General features: G+C 51.4%; 6 protein-coding genes across 6 annotated transcripts; 3 read left to right on the top strand and 3 right to left on the bottom strand.

The window, feature by feature from the left end:
• Nucleotides 1-164: 164 nt before the first annotated feature.
• On the bottom strand, nt 165-1,503 carry M431DRAFT_412604 (hypothetical protein). The gene is made up of 3 exons (XM_024914948.1): nt 1,190-1,503; nt 984-1,118; nt 165-903 (listed from the first exon to the last, which is right to left on the bottom strand). Exons 1-3 carry the CDS (start codon nt 1,271-1,273, stop codon nt 499-501), a joined length of 624 nt encoding a protein of 207 aa, XP_024775604.1. The 5' UTR covers nt 1,274-1,503; the 3' UTR covers nt 165-498.
• Nucleotides 1,504-3,533: 2,030 nt separating this feature from the next.
• Nucleotides 3,534-4,812, top strand: M431DRAFT_82670 (hypothetical protein; the record flags this gene model as incomplete). Its single annotated transcript, XM_024923199.1, has 2 exons — nt 3,534-4,544; nt 4,603-4,812. 2 exons carry the CDS (start codon nt 3,534-3,536, stop codon nt 4,810-4,812), a joined length of 1,221 nt encoding a protein of 406 aa, XP_024775605.1.
• Nucleotides 4,813-5,181: 369 nt separating this feature from the next.
• M431DRAFT_84029 (hypothetical protein) lies at nt 5,182-6,057 on the bottom strand (the record flags this gene model as incomplete). The annotated part of the gene is made up of 1 exon (XM_024923384.1): nt 5,182-6,057. The coding sequence occupies one exon, from the start codon at nt 6,055-6,057 to the stop codon at nt 5,182-5,184; it is 876 nt and encodes a 291-aa protein (XP_024775606.1).
• Nucleotides 6,058-7,687: 1,630 nt separating this feature from the next.
• Nucleotides 7,688-8,494, top strand: M431DRAFT_114391 (hypothetical protein; the record flags this gene model as incomplete). Its single annotated transcript, XM_024911901.1, has 2 exons — nt 7,688-7,755; nt 7,864-8,494. The coding sequence occupies 2 exons, from the start codon at nt 7,688-7,690 to the stop codon at nt 8,492-8,494; spliced, it is 699 nt and encodes a 232-aa protein (XP_024775607.1).
• A 510-nt stretch (nt 8,495-9,004) lies between these two features.
• M431DRAFT_519513 (hypothetical protein) lies at nt 9,005-12,493 on the bottom strand. Its single transcript, XM_024920392.1, has 3 exons — nt 12,137-12,493; nt 11,679-12,073; nt 9,005-11,615 (listed from the first exon to the last, which is right to left on the bottom strand). The coding sequence occupies exons 1-3, from the start codon at nt 12,385-12,387 to the stop codon at nt 9,157-9,159; spliced, it is 3,105 nt and encodes a 1,034-aa protein (XP_024775608.1). The 5' UTR covers nt 12,388-12,493; the 3' UTR covers nt 9,005-9,156.
• Nucleotides 12,494-13,077: 584 nt separating this feature from the next.
• M431DRAFT_16218 (hypothetical protein) lies at nt 13,078-14,602 on the top strand. Its single transcript, XM_024912995.1, has 4 exons — nt 13,078-13,142; nt 13,206-13,245; nt 13,311-13,802; nt 13,870-14,602. Exons 2-4 carry the CDS (start codon nt 13,218-13,220, stop codon nt 14,271-14,273), a joined length of 924 nt encoding a protein of 307 aa, XP_024775609.1. The 5' UTR covers nt 13,078-13,142; nt 13,206-13,217; the 3' UTR covers nt 14,274-14,602.
• The last annotated feature ends 722 nt before the right edge of the window (nt 14,603-15,324 follow it).

Here is a 15,324-nt window from a genome sequence, read left to right on the forward strand (position 1 = left end):
ATATTTCCCGAAAATCCCTGCGTGTACTATTCATAAACCTCGTCTGATTTGCCAACCCAAAGATCATACTGCCCGGTTAAAACTCCCGTGAAGAAAACAGCCGAGACACTTTCAAAATAAATCAAATAAGAAAACCATATCATAATCGTATGCGCCCCGAACCCGCCCCAAACCCGCCATATAAAGCCGAAAGTCTATCTCGTTGGCGTGAAACCATGTGAAATCAACCAAATGGTCCTTCTCGTGTATCCCCTCAACACCAGTTGATAGATATGTTTCTGTCTGTACTGTACTGTTCGTGGTCGAACCTCAAGCGCTCCGGAGCATCGCTATATGCTGGCTTGAATAACAATGTGCTTAACAATTAAACAAAAGGATTAAGAAAGAGAAAAACAAAAGAAGTGGCGTCGTAAAACCAGATCGTTCCTAATACACGACAGCGGAATAGGGACCTGTTGTTGGAACTCAGAGAGCCGTCTCAACACGAATGTCAAGTCTCTATAATTCAGCCTGGAACCCCACAGCATAATGATGCCCGGTATTATCAGCCCACAAGGGTAATATCGTGACGACATTGGTGAAGGTTGTGCCGTTTTTCTTATAGTTGAGAACTTGGACCCGAACTTCTTGGTTGGTCCGGATGGCATGCCGCATCATTGTAACGGGCTCATGAATGTCTGAAGGACTGGATCTGGCCGGCGGCTGTACATGAGGGGGGTATTGCAGAAACCGACAGTTTCTACCTATAGTCTCTTGGGGAGAATAGCCAGTCAGCTCGTAGAAACCAGGGGAGGCGTAGACGATGGGAGCATTGGGTTGGCTTAGATCGCATAATGTGAGCGACACAGAGCAGTCGAGAGGCCCGATATCAATGCAAGGATTTGGTCGAGACATTACTCGCAACTAGTCATGAGCCAGTTAGAAAAGAGTTCTCAATGCTTGGCCCCGGTACGAAGGTGCAGTATACGAGAAGTGCTTCTTACCAGGACACCCATCACATCAATGCCACTAGCGGAATAGATTCCGGGATATATGATTGGGTCTTGAAGCTGTATCCAAGCCGGAACAGGAGTGCTGTCGTTTCCTGCATGAGGAGCAGACTGGGTTGGAAATCCGTACTGGTTGCATAAAGAGTTAATATCGGTCGTGGTCACACGGCTACCCCCCCGGTATAGCGTCGAGAACGTACGTTGAGGGCCTGGTCTTCCCATGGATTCAACTGTAATGGCAATCTGGAAGACCCTGAAGACACCATGATTGGTGCCCCTTGCATTTATTGTTGACGTTGACGCCCGCTAAGTGGCGTAGGAGGAATCGCAAGGATTGTGATTGTGCCAATTACTGAAATACGGCTAAGGCTTGGATATCGAGAAAGTTACTGAGGATGGAAAAGATGCTGGACCGTACAGAGTCGGGGAGGAGCAACTAAATAGCCAGTGTCGTTGAAGGACCATTCTAAGTTAAGGGATAGATATACGAGTAAACCAAGTGGATAGGAGGTAAGATATTTTGCGGAATGGGAAAAGAGCACAAGACAAAACGGCCACCCGGAGTAATTGGGAGGCTCCATCCGAAGCTTGATACCACTCCCTCCAGTTTGCTCCTTGCTGCTAACTGGGTAGGGCTTCGAACTTTGACAGACCAGGGGGGGCCAAGTTTGATCCTGACGCAGTCATGGCGCAACTGAGTTGGCAAAAGGCTAACAGCCGGCTGGCGCTGGGGAGCCTGCAGATATGTGCAGGGGCAGCCTCTACAAAACTGGAAATCATCGATACAGAGTACCGATCTCAGATCGTAGATGCGGGAGGCTTTGGCCACCATCGAGAGCGGCTTGGCCAGTCCATGTTAGCGCACTATCATCAGCGCTGGGGATCGCGCGCTTGATTTTGTTAGCGTCCAAGCGCAAGCCATCAAACTTCGTGGAGCTCCCGATGGCTGCAGACGGCCGGGAGAAGCTAGTTGATTGGTCCGATGGCGGTAGCTTGGGTCAATATGGCGATCGGGCGAATGGCTGCCCTTTGATGAAAGACGATCTGAAATCCCAGCCTCTGATGCTGGTCAATGCCACACGATGTTTGCCTGTGGGCGGGGATCGCCTTAGGGCGGTAAGTTCCCTGTTGTCATGACGCTCTATGTAGCTTTCGTCTGCAAGTCTCCAGTTCTAGACTCTCAATATGCGTCTGTTTTCAATGCGGGCGCAGGAATGCGGCGTTCAATGCTTGCGATTTGCTTCAATAATCGTATGTTGGTCCGCAGTCGAGATTCGTCCAGCTACCATGGATCAAGAACGCCCGTTGCTCACCGTACATGTGGTATTAGCTTGTGACCCTCAGTATCTATCAATAGTACGATACTCGTAGCTGCCTTGTACCTGGTAGGAATTGAATATCAAATCATTCGCTGATCGCCTCCAACATCTGGCAAGGGAGACCAAGAGCTGAGACCAAAGATGCAGCAACCCTGAAGCCAAGCTGCACACTAACGGCGAGGATGGACGCTCGGTGAGAGGCATTCCGCATGAAGTGACATGTGAGGCTGAAGGATTCATTGAATTCCGCAGGCTCCTTGCAGCGGTGGCTGCATCAGGCCTCAATGAGCGGGTTTGAAATTGCAGTTGTAGCACCGGGATCCAAGTACTTGGTCAAGACAGACAGGCTTCAGATACCGCAAGTGCAAATTGCTGCTCCATTCTCAAGTGTCTTGTGTTCGGCTTGCAGGGGCCTGACTGGCAGGAGAGTGTCGAGTTGGCGCCGTGGCGGACAGACAAATGCACATGGCCGGTGTCTGGTGAGGCTGGACTGCCACAGTAGTCCGGCGTCCCCAGGCCCGCAGCATCTTGTGCTCAGCTGCACATTCATTACGGTGACCTGCTACTGCATGCCTTGTCAAAGCCCATCGGTCCTAGCAATACTCCATGCAGCATCATAGGTACCGTACGTGACGCCGATGCCCCAAGTAACCTACAAGGGGATCGGGAGGCGCCGTGTCCCAGCTAGGCATCGTTTGCGAATCCGCAGAGCTAATGACTGTTTAAGTAGAGATTAGGTCAGTCAAGAAGAGTGTTCACGAAGTGTGGTAAGTCAAAGGCGACTACCTAAGCATAGGATAGAGAGTGTGTGGCCGGCGGTATTTTATCATGGGGAAGCTGCTGACCCCCTGGCTGCTCTGCGTACTTGTAGTACCTAGACAGTTCAGCTTTTGGACGTAGAATCTCCACGCTTTCATGCTTGCTTCTTGACGAAATTGGAGATTTCATTGTCATTGAATTGATAGAAATCGGGCACTCAAGCTCCTGAAATCCTGATATGAACATTCTAACAAAGGATGATCTTCGTCAAAGTTGCCGAAGCAGGAGCACCTGTTAAGTGTGCTAGGCGGCTTAGGTAATTTAAGTGCATTCGCTATCGATCGCGTCTGTCAATCGCGTCTTCAAACCCCCACCATTGGATAGATCTGCAAGCAGTCCATCCTCACAACGATGCTCTTATGATAGCCGACATCTGATATATCGCCAACTTGTCACCTCCCGTACCATGTCGCGTCGTCTTTTCAATCGCGGTGGCCGTGCTGCTGCTTCATCGACCAGCACCTCCACCACCACTGTTACAGCTCTCCCCGACTACGAGCCACTGTCTTTCCCTCTATCCGATACCGCCCGGCAAGAATTGATTGAGCTTTCGAACAACCGCGGCGCTGCACCTTATGAAAGCCAACTGAAGGACTCTATCCGTAATCTTGGCCTTAGCGTAAGCGATCTGAACGAGCGCCTACGCAGAGGCCAGGATCGACTTGCTGCAGTCCGTGAGCGCCGAGAGGAGAAGGGCACGGCCAAGACGGCCGAAGAGGAGCGCCTGGAAGAGGAGATTCCAGAATTCGAAAAGGAGGTGGAGAGGCTGACGCGAGAATCCGAGCGTGCGCTCAGAGATACCATTGATCGAAGAGCCGAACTAGAGGACGGAGCTATTGTCTTGGAAGAGCTCAGCACGACCGCTACAACGAACACAATAGCTCAGACCAGAGGGGCAGCTGCTGCCCAAAGCCGACGACGACAGGCCAACGGGGCTACCAGTGATGAAGAAGACGCTGCCGAGAGGCAAGATGAAGACGAAGAGGGGCCCGTGACTAGCATCGTCGATACGTTTCGTGAGCTCCGCGCCAAGAAGAGGGCCGAGTACACGAGCCTTGACGTTCACCAGCGGTACGCTCTCAACAATGACTATGCCGGCTTCAAGAAGCTGTGGCACGAAGCTGCGGCAGGCGAAGATGGCCCTCCTCTCCCAGATGCCTCACGATGGTTCCTGTCCAATGGCGAGCCGGACATGACACCCCCCAATCGTGATGGGCAGAATGGCACCCGAGACGACGACGACGACGACATAGCTGTCCAGCGGGAAACCATTAGCATGAACTGCCCCTTGACCCTCCTTCCAATGACGGAGCCATACAGAAGTCGCAAGTGCCCGCATACTTTTGAGAAGGCTGCCATTTTGGACTACTTGACGACCAGAGGCGAGCACCAATGCCCGCAGACAGGCTGTTCTCAGGTGAGCTTTCATTACCGATTACCCTCTCTCTTTGACAGTACGCTAACATTGAAGAAAGATGTTCTCTCGAGCCCGGTTTGACCATGAGTTTTACTTGGACGAGGCAATGAAGCGAAGAATCCAACGCTGGAAGCAAGCAGAGCAAAATCGTCGCGATATAGATGACGAAGATGAAGACGAAGACGATGCAAATGAATCTCTTGTTTTCGAGACAGAGCAGCAAGCAAGAGGAGGCGGTACAAGAGGACTCAAGAGGGAGGCGAGATGAAAGAACAAGTGACCATCAAATGAGATTGATTTATGGTGTTCCAGTTGGTAGGAATGAAGATATTATACAAAGTGATACCCAGCAAGAAATAAAAGATTTGAAGCTACATGGTCGAGAAAGCCTCTCACTATTTTTCAAAGCTCCCTCTAACGCAATAATGTTATTTCCCTTTCTATCGACTATCGTACAGTGGCTTTTGCGCCGTCCGTGTCCCATCGTGAACTTCGTAAGACATCAAAAGGGGTATCAAATCTCCCAAAGCCATATTGATACACATGTATTATTTTACAAGCATGTAGCCTGTGATGCTTCGCCCGTGGTAACTCTCTCACCAATTTTTGTCGTTTCTCCCTTTCTCTATGCCTTTCTCTATGCCTTGCGCACAGCAAAGAAATAGTTGCCCACCTTTTCGCTGCCCTTGACCTCCCTCCACCCAAAACCAGGGACGTAGACAACGCCCATTACCTTTGCGCTGTCCCAGCCTTTGCCAGCAAGATATCCCCTCAGCTCGCCCTCATTGATGTATTTATTCCAGTCATGCGTTCCCGGCGGCACGATGCGCAGGATGTCCTCGGCAATGAGGTTCGTCGTCAACCAGCTGACCCACGTCCGCGCAATGGTGCTCATGATGAGCCACCCGCCGGGTTTCACGAGCGGGCGCACGCGCTCCAGAAACGCTCCCGGATCGTCAATGTGCTCAATGACTTCGAAGAGAGTCACGACGTCGTAGCCCTGGCCTTCGGCAGGGACTTCAAGCTGCTCGACCGAAGACTGTCGGTATGAGAGCTTCCCCGCTAGTGAAGGGTCTTTGCGGGCATGTGCTTTTGCGACGTTGAGGACGGATGGCGTGGGATCGATGGCGGTGACGTGCTTGGTGGTGGCCAGGCGGGCGGCGCTCTCAGCGAAGATGCCGCCGCCGCAGCCAATGTCGAGGTATGTGATGGAATTGAGGTCGTCGGAGGACTCGCGACAGGAGCGGATGAAGTCGTGGCGCAGCGGGTTCATGAGGTGTAGCAGGCGTGATGACCCGTGCGGCTCCCACCACTCGGCGGCGAGGGCATTGAAGTGTGAGACCTCATTGGGGTTGACCGACGAGAAGCCCGAGTGCCATCGCGATGATGCAGCCACCGTCTTCGCTGGAGTAGAAACAGAGACAGAGGCAATTGGCAGCCGTGGACGAGAACGAGACACCAGCCGGGACAGGCCGCTTGCCACACCGGCCACAGCTCGGGTCGGCGCGGCCATCTGAGGTGAGCGGACGGAACGAGAGACACCAAAAGACGAGGGATGAGAAAAGAAACACGCAAGGAGCTCGGAGGCTCGGAGGATACGGAGGGGGTGTGATGTCAACGCTTCAACGGGCGGGAATGCCCTGGGCATGCACAAAGGGTCCGGCTGACAAACAACGAGCTGGAGGTCCAACTCCGAATCTCCCCCAATTCTGCAAATCTTCCAAGACTTGGAGGGGCAGGTCCGCCGGCGTGCCGCGGGACTTTGTGGGGGCTGGCCGCAGTTGAGAAAAATCGGGCATTATACCCGCGCGGTTGGCTATTGCTGGCTGTTGCTACGAATGTTGTAGCGGGAACATGGTATTGCGGTAATATGAATGAATAGCCATTTAGAGAAACATGATTAGATGAATTGGAGGGGCATTGATCTTCGTTGTTCTTGGGATATCTCTGTTTGTAGATGTACCGTGGTGTAGACATGAATTGGTATGTACTTGTTTGGCTCTCTATTTCGACGAGAGATCCGTCATCATATTGCCAATATCAATCAACTAACAACTAATCTCTCTCTGCAGCTGGGCACAACTCGACGCCAGCAATTAACATCAAGGTCCTAGATTCTTTGTAATCAACTTCCAACATGTGAATCCCTCCCCCAAAACAATTCGTGCCTTTTGCTGCTAAAACACCGCAAAACCGCCCTAGCGCTCTCCACGCCTCGGCTTACACATCATTACTCTGCACTTACAGTACGAGCGGGAAAAGCTGACAAGCATTCTGGTCCAAGCATGTGGATTAGTCCTGATGCCATCATCATAAGACCGGCACAACGTTAGCGGAACCGGCGCACCGAGGTCGCAGCTCTTTTTGGCCTGGTCCGAGCAATAACTAATAACATGGGCGTTTGTTTATATTCTGGCTGGAGCGCCCATCCAAGTGAAAGAGTTTCGTTTCCCATGTGATGTTCTGTTGTCTCTAGTGATATTGAACTCTACTGTTGTGGACGGCATTGGTCGCTATTGACTTTGATCTTTCTCGTCTCACTCATCTCATGATACCCTGTTGCTAAAGAGCAAGAAACAAGACCGAAATCGAGAACAAGCACGAAACCAAGAAACAGAAGCAAACAGCAAAAGCGACGTCAATCCCATCCAAAAATCAACAAGCCTCGGATACTTCTTTCACCCATAACTTCGCGAACCATCTCCGTGCCACGCCCTTGAGAGACACACGCTTCGGCATTTTCAGCCCCTCCATCGTCTCGGCTTTGCCGCAACAAACTCGGGTCGCCAACGCCAAAAGCAAGCCGCTATTTTCCCCTCCAACTCCCTCTCGCAGTCTCCCAGCTCGGCGCCGCAAGTGCCGGCCCGAGATCCAGTACAAAAGTCCAGGGTACTCGGAATTCTGGCCCGCCCAAAGCGACCCTAGGCCCGTGGAAGTCCATCGAACAAAAGTCACCGGGTGACTTTCCCCAAGTTCTTGCGCATCGTCATATTCCAACCATCAGCTCTTTTTTGACTTTTCGACAATTCTCTCTTTCTCTCTCGAATAAGCGATCAATTCAATTTCGCAAAAATCGAATACACAACTGCTTCCTTGAGAGCAGTGCAATAATACCCAAAGCGCAAGCACAAACAGCCAGCGACATGCCTTCCTCCACCATAGATCAGAGTCAATTCGACTCCATCCCCGACTCTATTGAGGCTTTCCGTACGTTCTCGCCCATTCAGCTTTCCCACACTTTCTTGTGATATTTCTCTTTCTCTTTCTTCCTTATTTCCGCTCTGGCTGGGCAATTGACTAACCCTCACCCAACAGGTAGAGGCGAGTTCCTCGTCGTGCTCGACGATCCCTCCCGCGAAAACGAGGCCGACCTCATCATCGCCGCCGACTCCGTCACCACAGAGCAAATGGCCTGGATGGTGCGCCACTCCTCCGGCCTCATCTGCGCCCCCATCACCCACGCCCGCGCCGACGCCCTCGACCTGCCGCCCATGGTCCAGCACTCCCAGGACCCGCGCGGCACCGCCTACACAATCTCCGTCGATGCCGCCGACCCCTCCGTCACCACCGGCATCAGCGCCCACGACCGCGCCCTCGTGTGCCGCGTGCTGGCCGATCCTGCCTCGACCGCCGCCAGCTTGCGTCGTCCTGGCCATGTTCTGCCGCTGCGCGCTGCTCCCGGTGGAATCCGCGCTCGTAATGGCCATACCGAGGCTGCTACCGAGTTCTGCCGCCTTGCTGGCAAGGCTGAGGCGGGCGTCATCTGCGAGATTGTCGATGATGGGGAGGAGGTTCCTGGCCAGGCTGTTCGCAGGGAGCCCGGTATGCTGCGCGGCGAGGCCTGCATCGACTTTGCCCGGAAATGGGGCCTCAAGGTCTGCACTATTGCGGACCTGGTAGCGTACGTTGAGAAGACGGAGGGCAAGCTCGCAGCCAACGGATCAAATTGAAGCAAAGAACAATGATACTAGGGGACCGTGAATTAATCTGAAAAAAGAAAAGAGAAGGAAAAAAATTAGGAAAGAGGGAAACAAAGGAATCCAAGAAATATCACGAACAGGAACGACAAAAGGGCGGGAACGCTCCCCTAAAACAAAAAGAAATCATATCCGTAATGGGGGACTCATTCGATTTCCACGGCTAATATTTTGCACGGCGCACAATGGCAACGGCGGAAAAGGGCTGATTCGAAAAGACACAAAAAAAGGCCGCAAACTCCTACTCTACTCCCTGTATTCCAACCCACTTCATACACCCATCTACGCACCCAAGTACCTTGGCTATCTGCATGCACATTCTGTCTTGGACGACTTCATCTACGTTGGTTTATGTTTTTGGTTGTTCATTAGAATTAGCTATTTCATACGGCGTTGTTTTACATACCACAATCCATATGTATAGCCTATCCTGTATAACAAGGCAAAAAATGGAAGAGAATAGACAAAACTACGCTTCCCATCCACGTGCTATATTTACAATGCAAGGAATTTCTATTCAATTTGTCCTTACTAGTACTGTACAAGAGATATTTTTGATCCACCGCTATGAGTTAAAACAAAACAAAACACCATAATGCTTCCATGAATAATCCCACTTCGTCAATGTCGGTAATCTATGCCATAAAGTCTTCTTCAATGTTGCTTCGCCCACCGCTCTTGCTCTGATTCAGCCCCAGGTTAAGTTCGGCTGCCTTCTCAAGTAGCTCATCGGTGCTGCTGGCACCGCGGTCTGCCAATGGCGGCGCCGTGTTTGACCGCACTTGCACCTTGACCTCTCCCTGCACTCCATCCAGCTTAATCGTCGACACCGTGGTGCCTCCAGGCGGTGGCCTTAGATTCGGCTGTGGTGCCAAGTTGACTAGCTCGCGGAAGAAGTTGTTGGCAGCCTCACAGCCGTCCAATAGCCATTTCAAGCAGATAGTAACTCGCTCCTTGGCAAATGGATTGTGGTCGTCGTATGCGCAACAGTTGAGCAAGGGCACAATGCCGTTGTACTTCATCATTTGCATCTGCACTTGGGCATTACCCGGAGTGCTTTGCCCTGGTGGTGGCTGCAAGAGCGTCGCAATGATGGTGAATATCTGACCCTTTATGCCAGACCATGGGAATTTGTGAGCCGGCTCTTGCAGAGGGGGCGGAGGGGGTGATGGAGATACGCCTTCATCTCCAGTTGCATATGGCCGTTCCACCATCGGGTCGTTGCTGGCATTGTTACTGGCGTTAGATGTGCTCTCTGCTGCTGGGGCGCGTTTAGGCACTTCGACAAGTGGTTTCTTCGGCACGGCAGCCTCAAGACTGCTGAGGATCGTGATGAGATCATAGATAGCCTGCCACTCGATGAGATGAGGCCTCATATCCACCATCTCGGCCACAGTCGTGAGAAATTCCAGGTACTGGGACAGCCCGTCTTTGGCTCGTTCCATGTCCCAGCTATCGACGGGAAACTCGGCCGGATCACGATTCTCCTCGCGGATCTGAGCTTGCAAGTGCATGAGAGCCGCGCATTCAGGTACGATGCGACTCCGGAAAAAGCTAAAGAAGAAGTGCACTAATTTGAGATCTCTGGTCTGGTCCTTGGAATCCTGTGTCGTAGAACTGGCGGCGCGGGCCCGAAGCATATGGTTGACAAGGCGCAATAGAACTGTTTGTGCAGGGGAGATGATGTCCTTGGGGATTCTTAGAGAATTCCACGCATAGGGCACCAGGGCACTGTGGTGAATAGCCTCGACAATCTGCGTTGTGACTTGGAAAATGAGGCTTTGCTCGTCCTTATCCCACACAGCAATGAATACTAGCAGCTCACGTAGTAGGCTCTTTCCACAGTCCAGTGCAAGAAACATTCTGCATCGAGTCTTTTGCAAGTTTTCTCCCGCACGTGTCAACCCGGATCCTGCGTGATCGAGAATACACGATTTCACGATCATGTGCAACGCCTCAATCTGCTTTGGATCGAGAATGTTGGGCACCTCTGTCAAAAGACCAGTCAATGGACCATCTCCATACGATTCGTCATCATCGACCTCTTCATCGTCCATCATGTCGTCCATGTAATCGTGGGGATAGTCGTGATCATGGTGATGATGATGGTGGTGATGGTGGCAGTGATGATGGTGGTGGTCGTCTTCATTATCATGATGATGATGGTGATGGTGGTCGCATTCCTCAATCTCATTGCCAGACGCAGCATGTTCGTGGTGATGATGGTCGTGATCGTGATCGTGATCGTGATCGTGGTCGTGGTCGTGGTCGTGGTCGTGGTCGTGATCGTGGTCGTGGTCGTGGTCGTGGTCATGCTCATGGTCGTGGTCGTGTACATGTTCGTGATCGTGTTCATGCTCATGTTCATGGTCGTGTTCGTGATCATGGTGGTGGTGATGGCATTCATGATCATCCTCGTGGTGGTGGTGGTGACGGAGATAGCACTCATGGCACTCGTGGCAGTGCTCATGGTCAGAGAGGTCCTCTTCGGCACCCTCTGGAGGCGGCGAGTGGTCCGCCCGGTAGGAATGAGCATATCGATGAACCAAGTTGTTGCGGCAATGCTCTGTACGTGACTGCGCAAACTCCACGGATGGCATGCCGACTACCCAATCCTCATAATTCGGATCCCGCGCTCGGAGCCACCAGGTATCAATTTCACGGGACACACGAGCGTACAACCGGTCCTGTTGGTACTTGTCCGGCTCATCCGGTTTCCATACAGGGTTAACCTTTTCAGAGTCATCATCCAGAATAATGGAAGTAGGGTCAAGTGTATCCGGAAGCCAGTTCCAGGCCAGTGGTCGTATAGGGGCCAAGTTTCCTGGAGGTTTGTCTGCATGGTTTTCGGCGTAATGTCTAAGCAGCTTCCTCGCTGTGTCGCACATTTTCGAATTCCGATCCAGCCAGTGCTGAACTTGGTGCTTAGCCGCATCCGGGCGGAATCCCGAGCCGTCTGTCATAATCTCTTCAGGCCCGGATAACGCGCCGTCATCGTCAAACAGGACGTCAAACCAGAACGACATTTTGTTGCGATCATGCTTGGCAGTCCAGTTGTGAACTTGCTGTAGTGAAGTCACAAGCAATTTCTTATCTGAGAGAGGGATTAGCATGTATTCATCTCTCCGTACAGGAAGAAGTAGTCAGCTGCACATACATAATTCAGTAATGTCTGTGAGCTTCAGTCTCTGGGCTTCGTCCAATATCTCTCCGTCGTAGCCTTTACTCGTTACGTTGACACAGAGGATAATTGTCTGGTAGACCATCTGGTCAAAATGCACTGCGGCGCAGATGTCCTGAGGAACCTCGGGCTCAGCATTAACAAGGAGGTTGCGCGCAATGTGCATCAACTTGATGAGGGTGCCCAGGTCTTCCTTCACAGAGACATGGTTGAGGACGATCAAGGCTGTGCTTTCTTGAGGACTGACTCCCTTATCAGGATCGTTCAATGCTGATAATGGCCCCACTGATCGCGATGTCAAGCTTGGGATGGCAGCAGCAAAGATCCTTGTCAGCCATATCCAGATTGCTACATTCCGTGCCAAGGCCTCTCTGTTTGATGCCATCGATGCAGGTTAGCGGCATGGTATCTTGATGCAGACTACGGGATCCTACCTGGCTTTCCTAAGCGTGTGAGTCTTTTCCAGCGTCTTGGAGATCATCGAATTCACCCTGGCCGTTGTTTGAGGGCCCATGGGAGGAGACTGTGTGAAATGGCCCTCCAAGCAGATGAGAGCGGCTGAGAAGCATCGTTCTTCGATGGTCTCGCCAGAGTTGTCGCCACCATTTTCGCTCGGCCGCGTCGATACTACATCTTGCCCAAGAATGGTAGTATCATTGATATCAACCGTCTCCGCCATCCTCATATCTGCGGCTGATGTTGAAGTCTCGTGGCGAGTGAAATTGATGATGCGCGCGTGAGCAGCCTGAATATCTATAATATAATTTTGCCCTGTAGTTTATGAAGCAGTGAAATGGCCCGCAAAAAAAAAAAAAAAGTTGCCGGCTTGGTAAGCACATAACCCCGCTATATCGGGAATAAATGACGAGGCAAAGGGAGGGAGCTTTACAGTGTATTTCGCCTCTTGTCTTGTCCCTTATAATGGACGTATCAATGCTAGAATAGAGTGCAGAGTTGTTGGTTTGGGTGACTGTACCCGGGCTGGAGGCGTTTCCGTGTCAACCAGATTGATAACAACTTTGTTCTTTCCCATTGAGGGACAGAGATATAGGCGGGTGCCGTACTGCGCAAGTTAGTACTTCGGTACCGAGACTCTCAGCACGCCAGCAAACATCCTCAAATGTCACCAGCTGAATATATTGAGTTTTCATGTATTATAGAATATCTAGAGAACTGCTTCACCTCAAAATATCACATAAGCGCACTAAGCTCCGAGGAACCTAATTCCATGATGGCGTGCTCTTTGCTTGAACCTCTTATCCAACGAGTGCCTAAGAAAATCCTGCCCCTCCATCACTATCGATAGAGGGGTAAGTGCAGCTTGGTAGCTTTTTTTGCTCTCTTGTACTTGCGGCCTTTCCACGAACATCACCATTGCTAGTCTCTAAGCCTCTTCTTTTCTATTTTATTTCTTTTTACAAGCATATACATACCCAGTAGGTAAATTGCTCGGTTTTCAGTTCAATTTCATTTGCAGGCGCATTAGCTAATCTTCAATCACAGCCATCAGTCACCATGTCCGACCTCCCCACTAGCTTCGATCGTATGTTGCAAACCTCGAAGCTCCCCTGCTGTCATCTCCAATGCGACTCTAATTCGAGTATATAGAACCCGTCCACATTGCCGTCATCGGCGGCACTGGCCTTGCCCAGCTCGAGGGCTACGAGCCCATTGCTGTCGTCAACCCCATCACCCCTTGGGGACCTCCCGCCTCGCCCATCTCCATCCTCTCCCACAACGGTGTCAACATTGCCTTCCTCGCCCGTCACGGCCTGTACCATCAGTTTGCGCCTCACGAGGTTCCCAACCAGGCCAACATCGCTGCTCTCCGCCACCTCGGTGTCCGATGCGTCATTGCCTTCTCCGCCGTGGGCTCCCTGCAGGAGGAGATTAAGCCCATGGACTTTGTGATCCCCGACCAGGTCATCGATCGCACCAAGGGCATCAGGCCGTTCACCTTCTTTGAGGGTGGTGTTGTGGGCCACGTTGGATTCGCCGACCCCTTCGACAAGAAGCTGGCAGACATTGTCAAGACCTGTGCGGCGCACATGGAGGGCGATGGTGTGGTGCTTCATGACAAAGGCACCTTGATCTGCATGGGTTCGTCAATGTATTTACCTAAAATTGATTCAAAGTTACCACTTGACTAACTTCTCTTCAACTACAGAGGGACCCCAGTTCTCTACCCGTGCCGAGTCTCACATGTACCGCTCATGGGGTGGCTCTGTCATCAACATGTCTGCTCTTCCCGAGGCCAAGCTTGCCCGCGAGGCTGAGCTTTCCTACCAGGTTATCTGCATGGCTACCGACTACGACTGCTGGCACTCATACGAGGACGTCAACGTCGAGATGGTTATCAAGTACATGCATGCCAACAGCCAGAACGCTAAGCGACTGGTTGGCGGTGTTCTGGACCAGCTCTCCAAGCTGGACCACAGCGACCTTGTCCTGGCCAAGCACTGGGAGGGTGCGTCTTCCGGCCCTGTCAAGTTCATGACCAAGCCTGCTGGCAGGAACCCTGAGGCCATGAAGAAGGTCGAGTACCTGTTCCCGGGTTTCTGGGATAACTAGGCTGGGTAGACTAAAAAAAGATAAATACGGGGGCGTTTGGAGGTGGAAAATACGGCGCAATCAAAATGCCGGCCCAAGTCAGATGCGTGTCTGAGGTTCAACGGCTCATAAATCCAGTTTTCATTTTTGCATACTGCCCTTTTTTTTTTATTCGATTTCCCCTTTTCATTTACGATATTCGGAAGAAGCCAGGCAAGAAAGACTACGCAAGAGATTCATTTTGGCGATAGATCTTCAACAGATATAACAAGTTTAGACAGTCGTGGTAGAAGACAGATATATCAGATCAGACTTAGAGAGCTCGAATTGTCTTCTTTCGTGTGCGTGTTTGAACAGTCCAATGATATTTCGCATCGTCGTCATCTAGCAAGGCGTATTCCGCGTAGAGCCACACATCTGCAATAAGGACTCTCGTAAGTATTAGCATCGAGTGCACAGTAAACACCAGCGATATCCAAATAAGTAAAACTCAGCCTTGCTTCCTCAATTGCCCAAGCCAGTATGAAGAGGAGTGTACAACATCGTCCTGGTACACGATGTCGATCTTCAACATCACAAGCGAATCAGTTAGTTCATAAAAAGGGGTGCCCGATCAACTCCTTCAAACCAATTCAATTCGGCCTCCATCCATACTTACCGAGAGCAGATCTCAGTGGCCAAGTATGACACAACTGAACACGATCCTCCGTAAGTATGTGCCAAGTAATATCTTGATCTAAAATTCTTCAGCGGCACCGATCCCAGATGTAAGACGTCACACTCATGCACTCCCCCCTTTTTCTAATTGTAAAGCTAGGCAGCATCATGACTCCTTGCCATTGTTCATGATTCGGCATCGTCGGTTTAATTTGTTAAACTCTGTCACTTTTCGGTCATGCATTGCAGCTCGAGGGAGAGCTCTTGCGTCAGGTAACAAAGAAATGTGATAGCGAGGCCACCATTATCAATCAAATTGCATGTAAGCCAGCAATTGTCTATTCTCCGTCATGCCCGATAAGGGGGGCCGTCCGAAGGGGGGCATGTCGTGTTAAACAAGCTCTGGCTCTGCTTG

The sequence above is a fragment of the Trichoderma harzianum genome, assembly GCF_003025095.1.
Source record: "Trichoderma harzianum CBS 226.95 unplaced genomic scaffold M431scaffold_5, whole genome shotgun sequence".
NCBI lineage: Eukaryota > Fungi > Ascomycota > Sordariomycetes > Hypocreales > Hypocreaceae > Trichoderma > Trichoderma harzianum.

What these genes read in the sequence shown, in the direction of transcription:
- M431DRAFT_412604 (XM_024914948.1), bottom strand. Translation starts at nt 1,273, where the DNA reads ATGCAAGGGGCACCAATCATGGTGTCTTCAGGGTCTTCCAGATTGCCA. An exon ending in GGGAAGACCAGGCCCTCAAC is followed by an intron (nt 1,119 to 1,189) that starts GTACGTTCTCGA and finishes TTATGCAACCAG; the next exon opens with TACGGATTTCCAACCCAGTC. An exon ending in TTGATGTGATGGGTGTCCTG is followed by an intron (nt 904 to 983) that starts GTAAGAAGCACT and finishes GCTCATGACTAG; the next exon opens with TTGCGAGTAATGTCTCGACC.
- M431DRAFT_16218 (XM_024912995.1), top strand. Translation starts at nt 13,218, where the DNA reads ATGTCCGACCTCCCCACTAGCTTCGATC. An exon ending in CCTCCCCACTAGCTTCGATC is followed by an intron (nt 13,246 to 13,310) that starts GTATGTTGCAAA and finishes TCGAGTATATAG; the next exon opens with AACCCGTCCACATTGCCGTC. An exon ending in AGGCACCTTGATCTGCATGG is followed by an intron (nt 13,803 to 13,869) that starts GTTCGTCAATGT and finishes CTTCAACTACAG; the next exon opens with AGGGACCCCAGTTCTCTACC.
- M431DRAFT_519513 (XM_024920392.1), bottom strand. Translation starts at nt 12,387, where the DNA reads ATGAGGATGGCGGAGACGGTTGATATCAATGATACTACCATTCTTGGG. An exon ending in CACACGCTTAGGAAAGCCAG is followed by an intron (nt 12,074 to 12,136) that starts GTAGGATCCCGT and finishes GGCATCAAACAG; the next exon opens with AGAGGCCTTGGCACGGAATG. An exon ending in CACAGACATTACTGAATTAT is followed by an intron (nt 11,616 to 11,678) that starts GTATGTGCAGCT and finishes TCCCTCTCTCAG; the next exon opens with ATAAGAAATTGCTTGTGACT.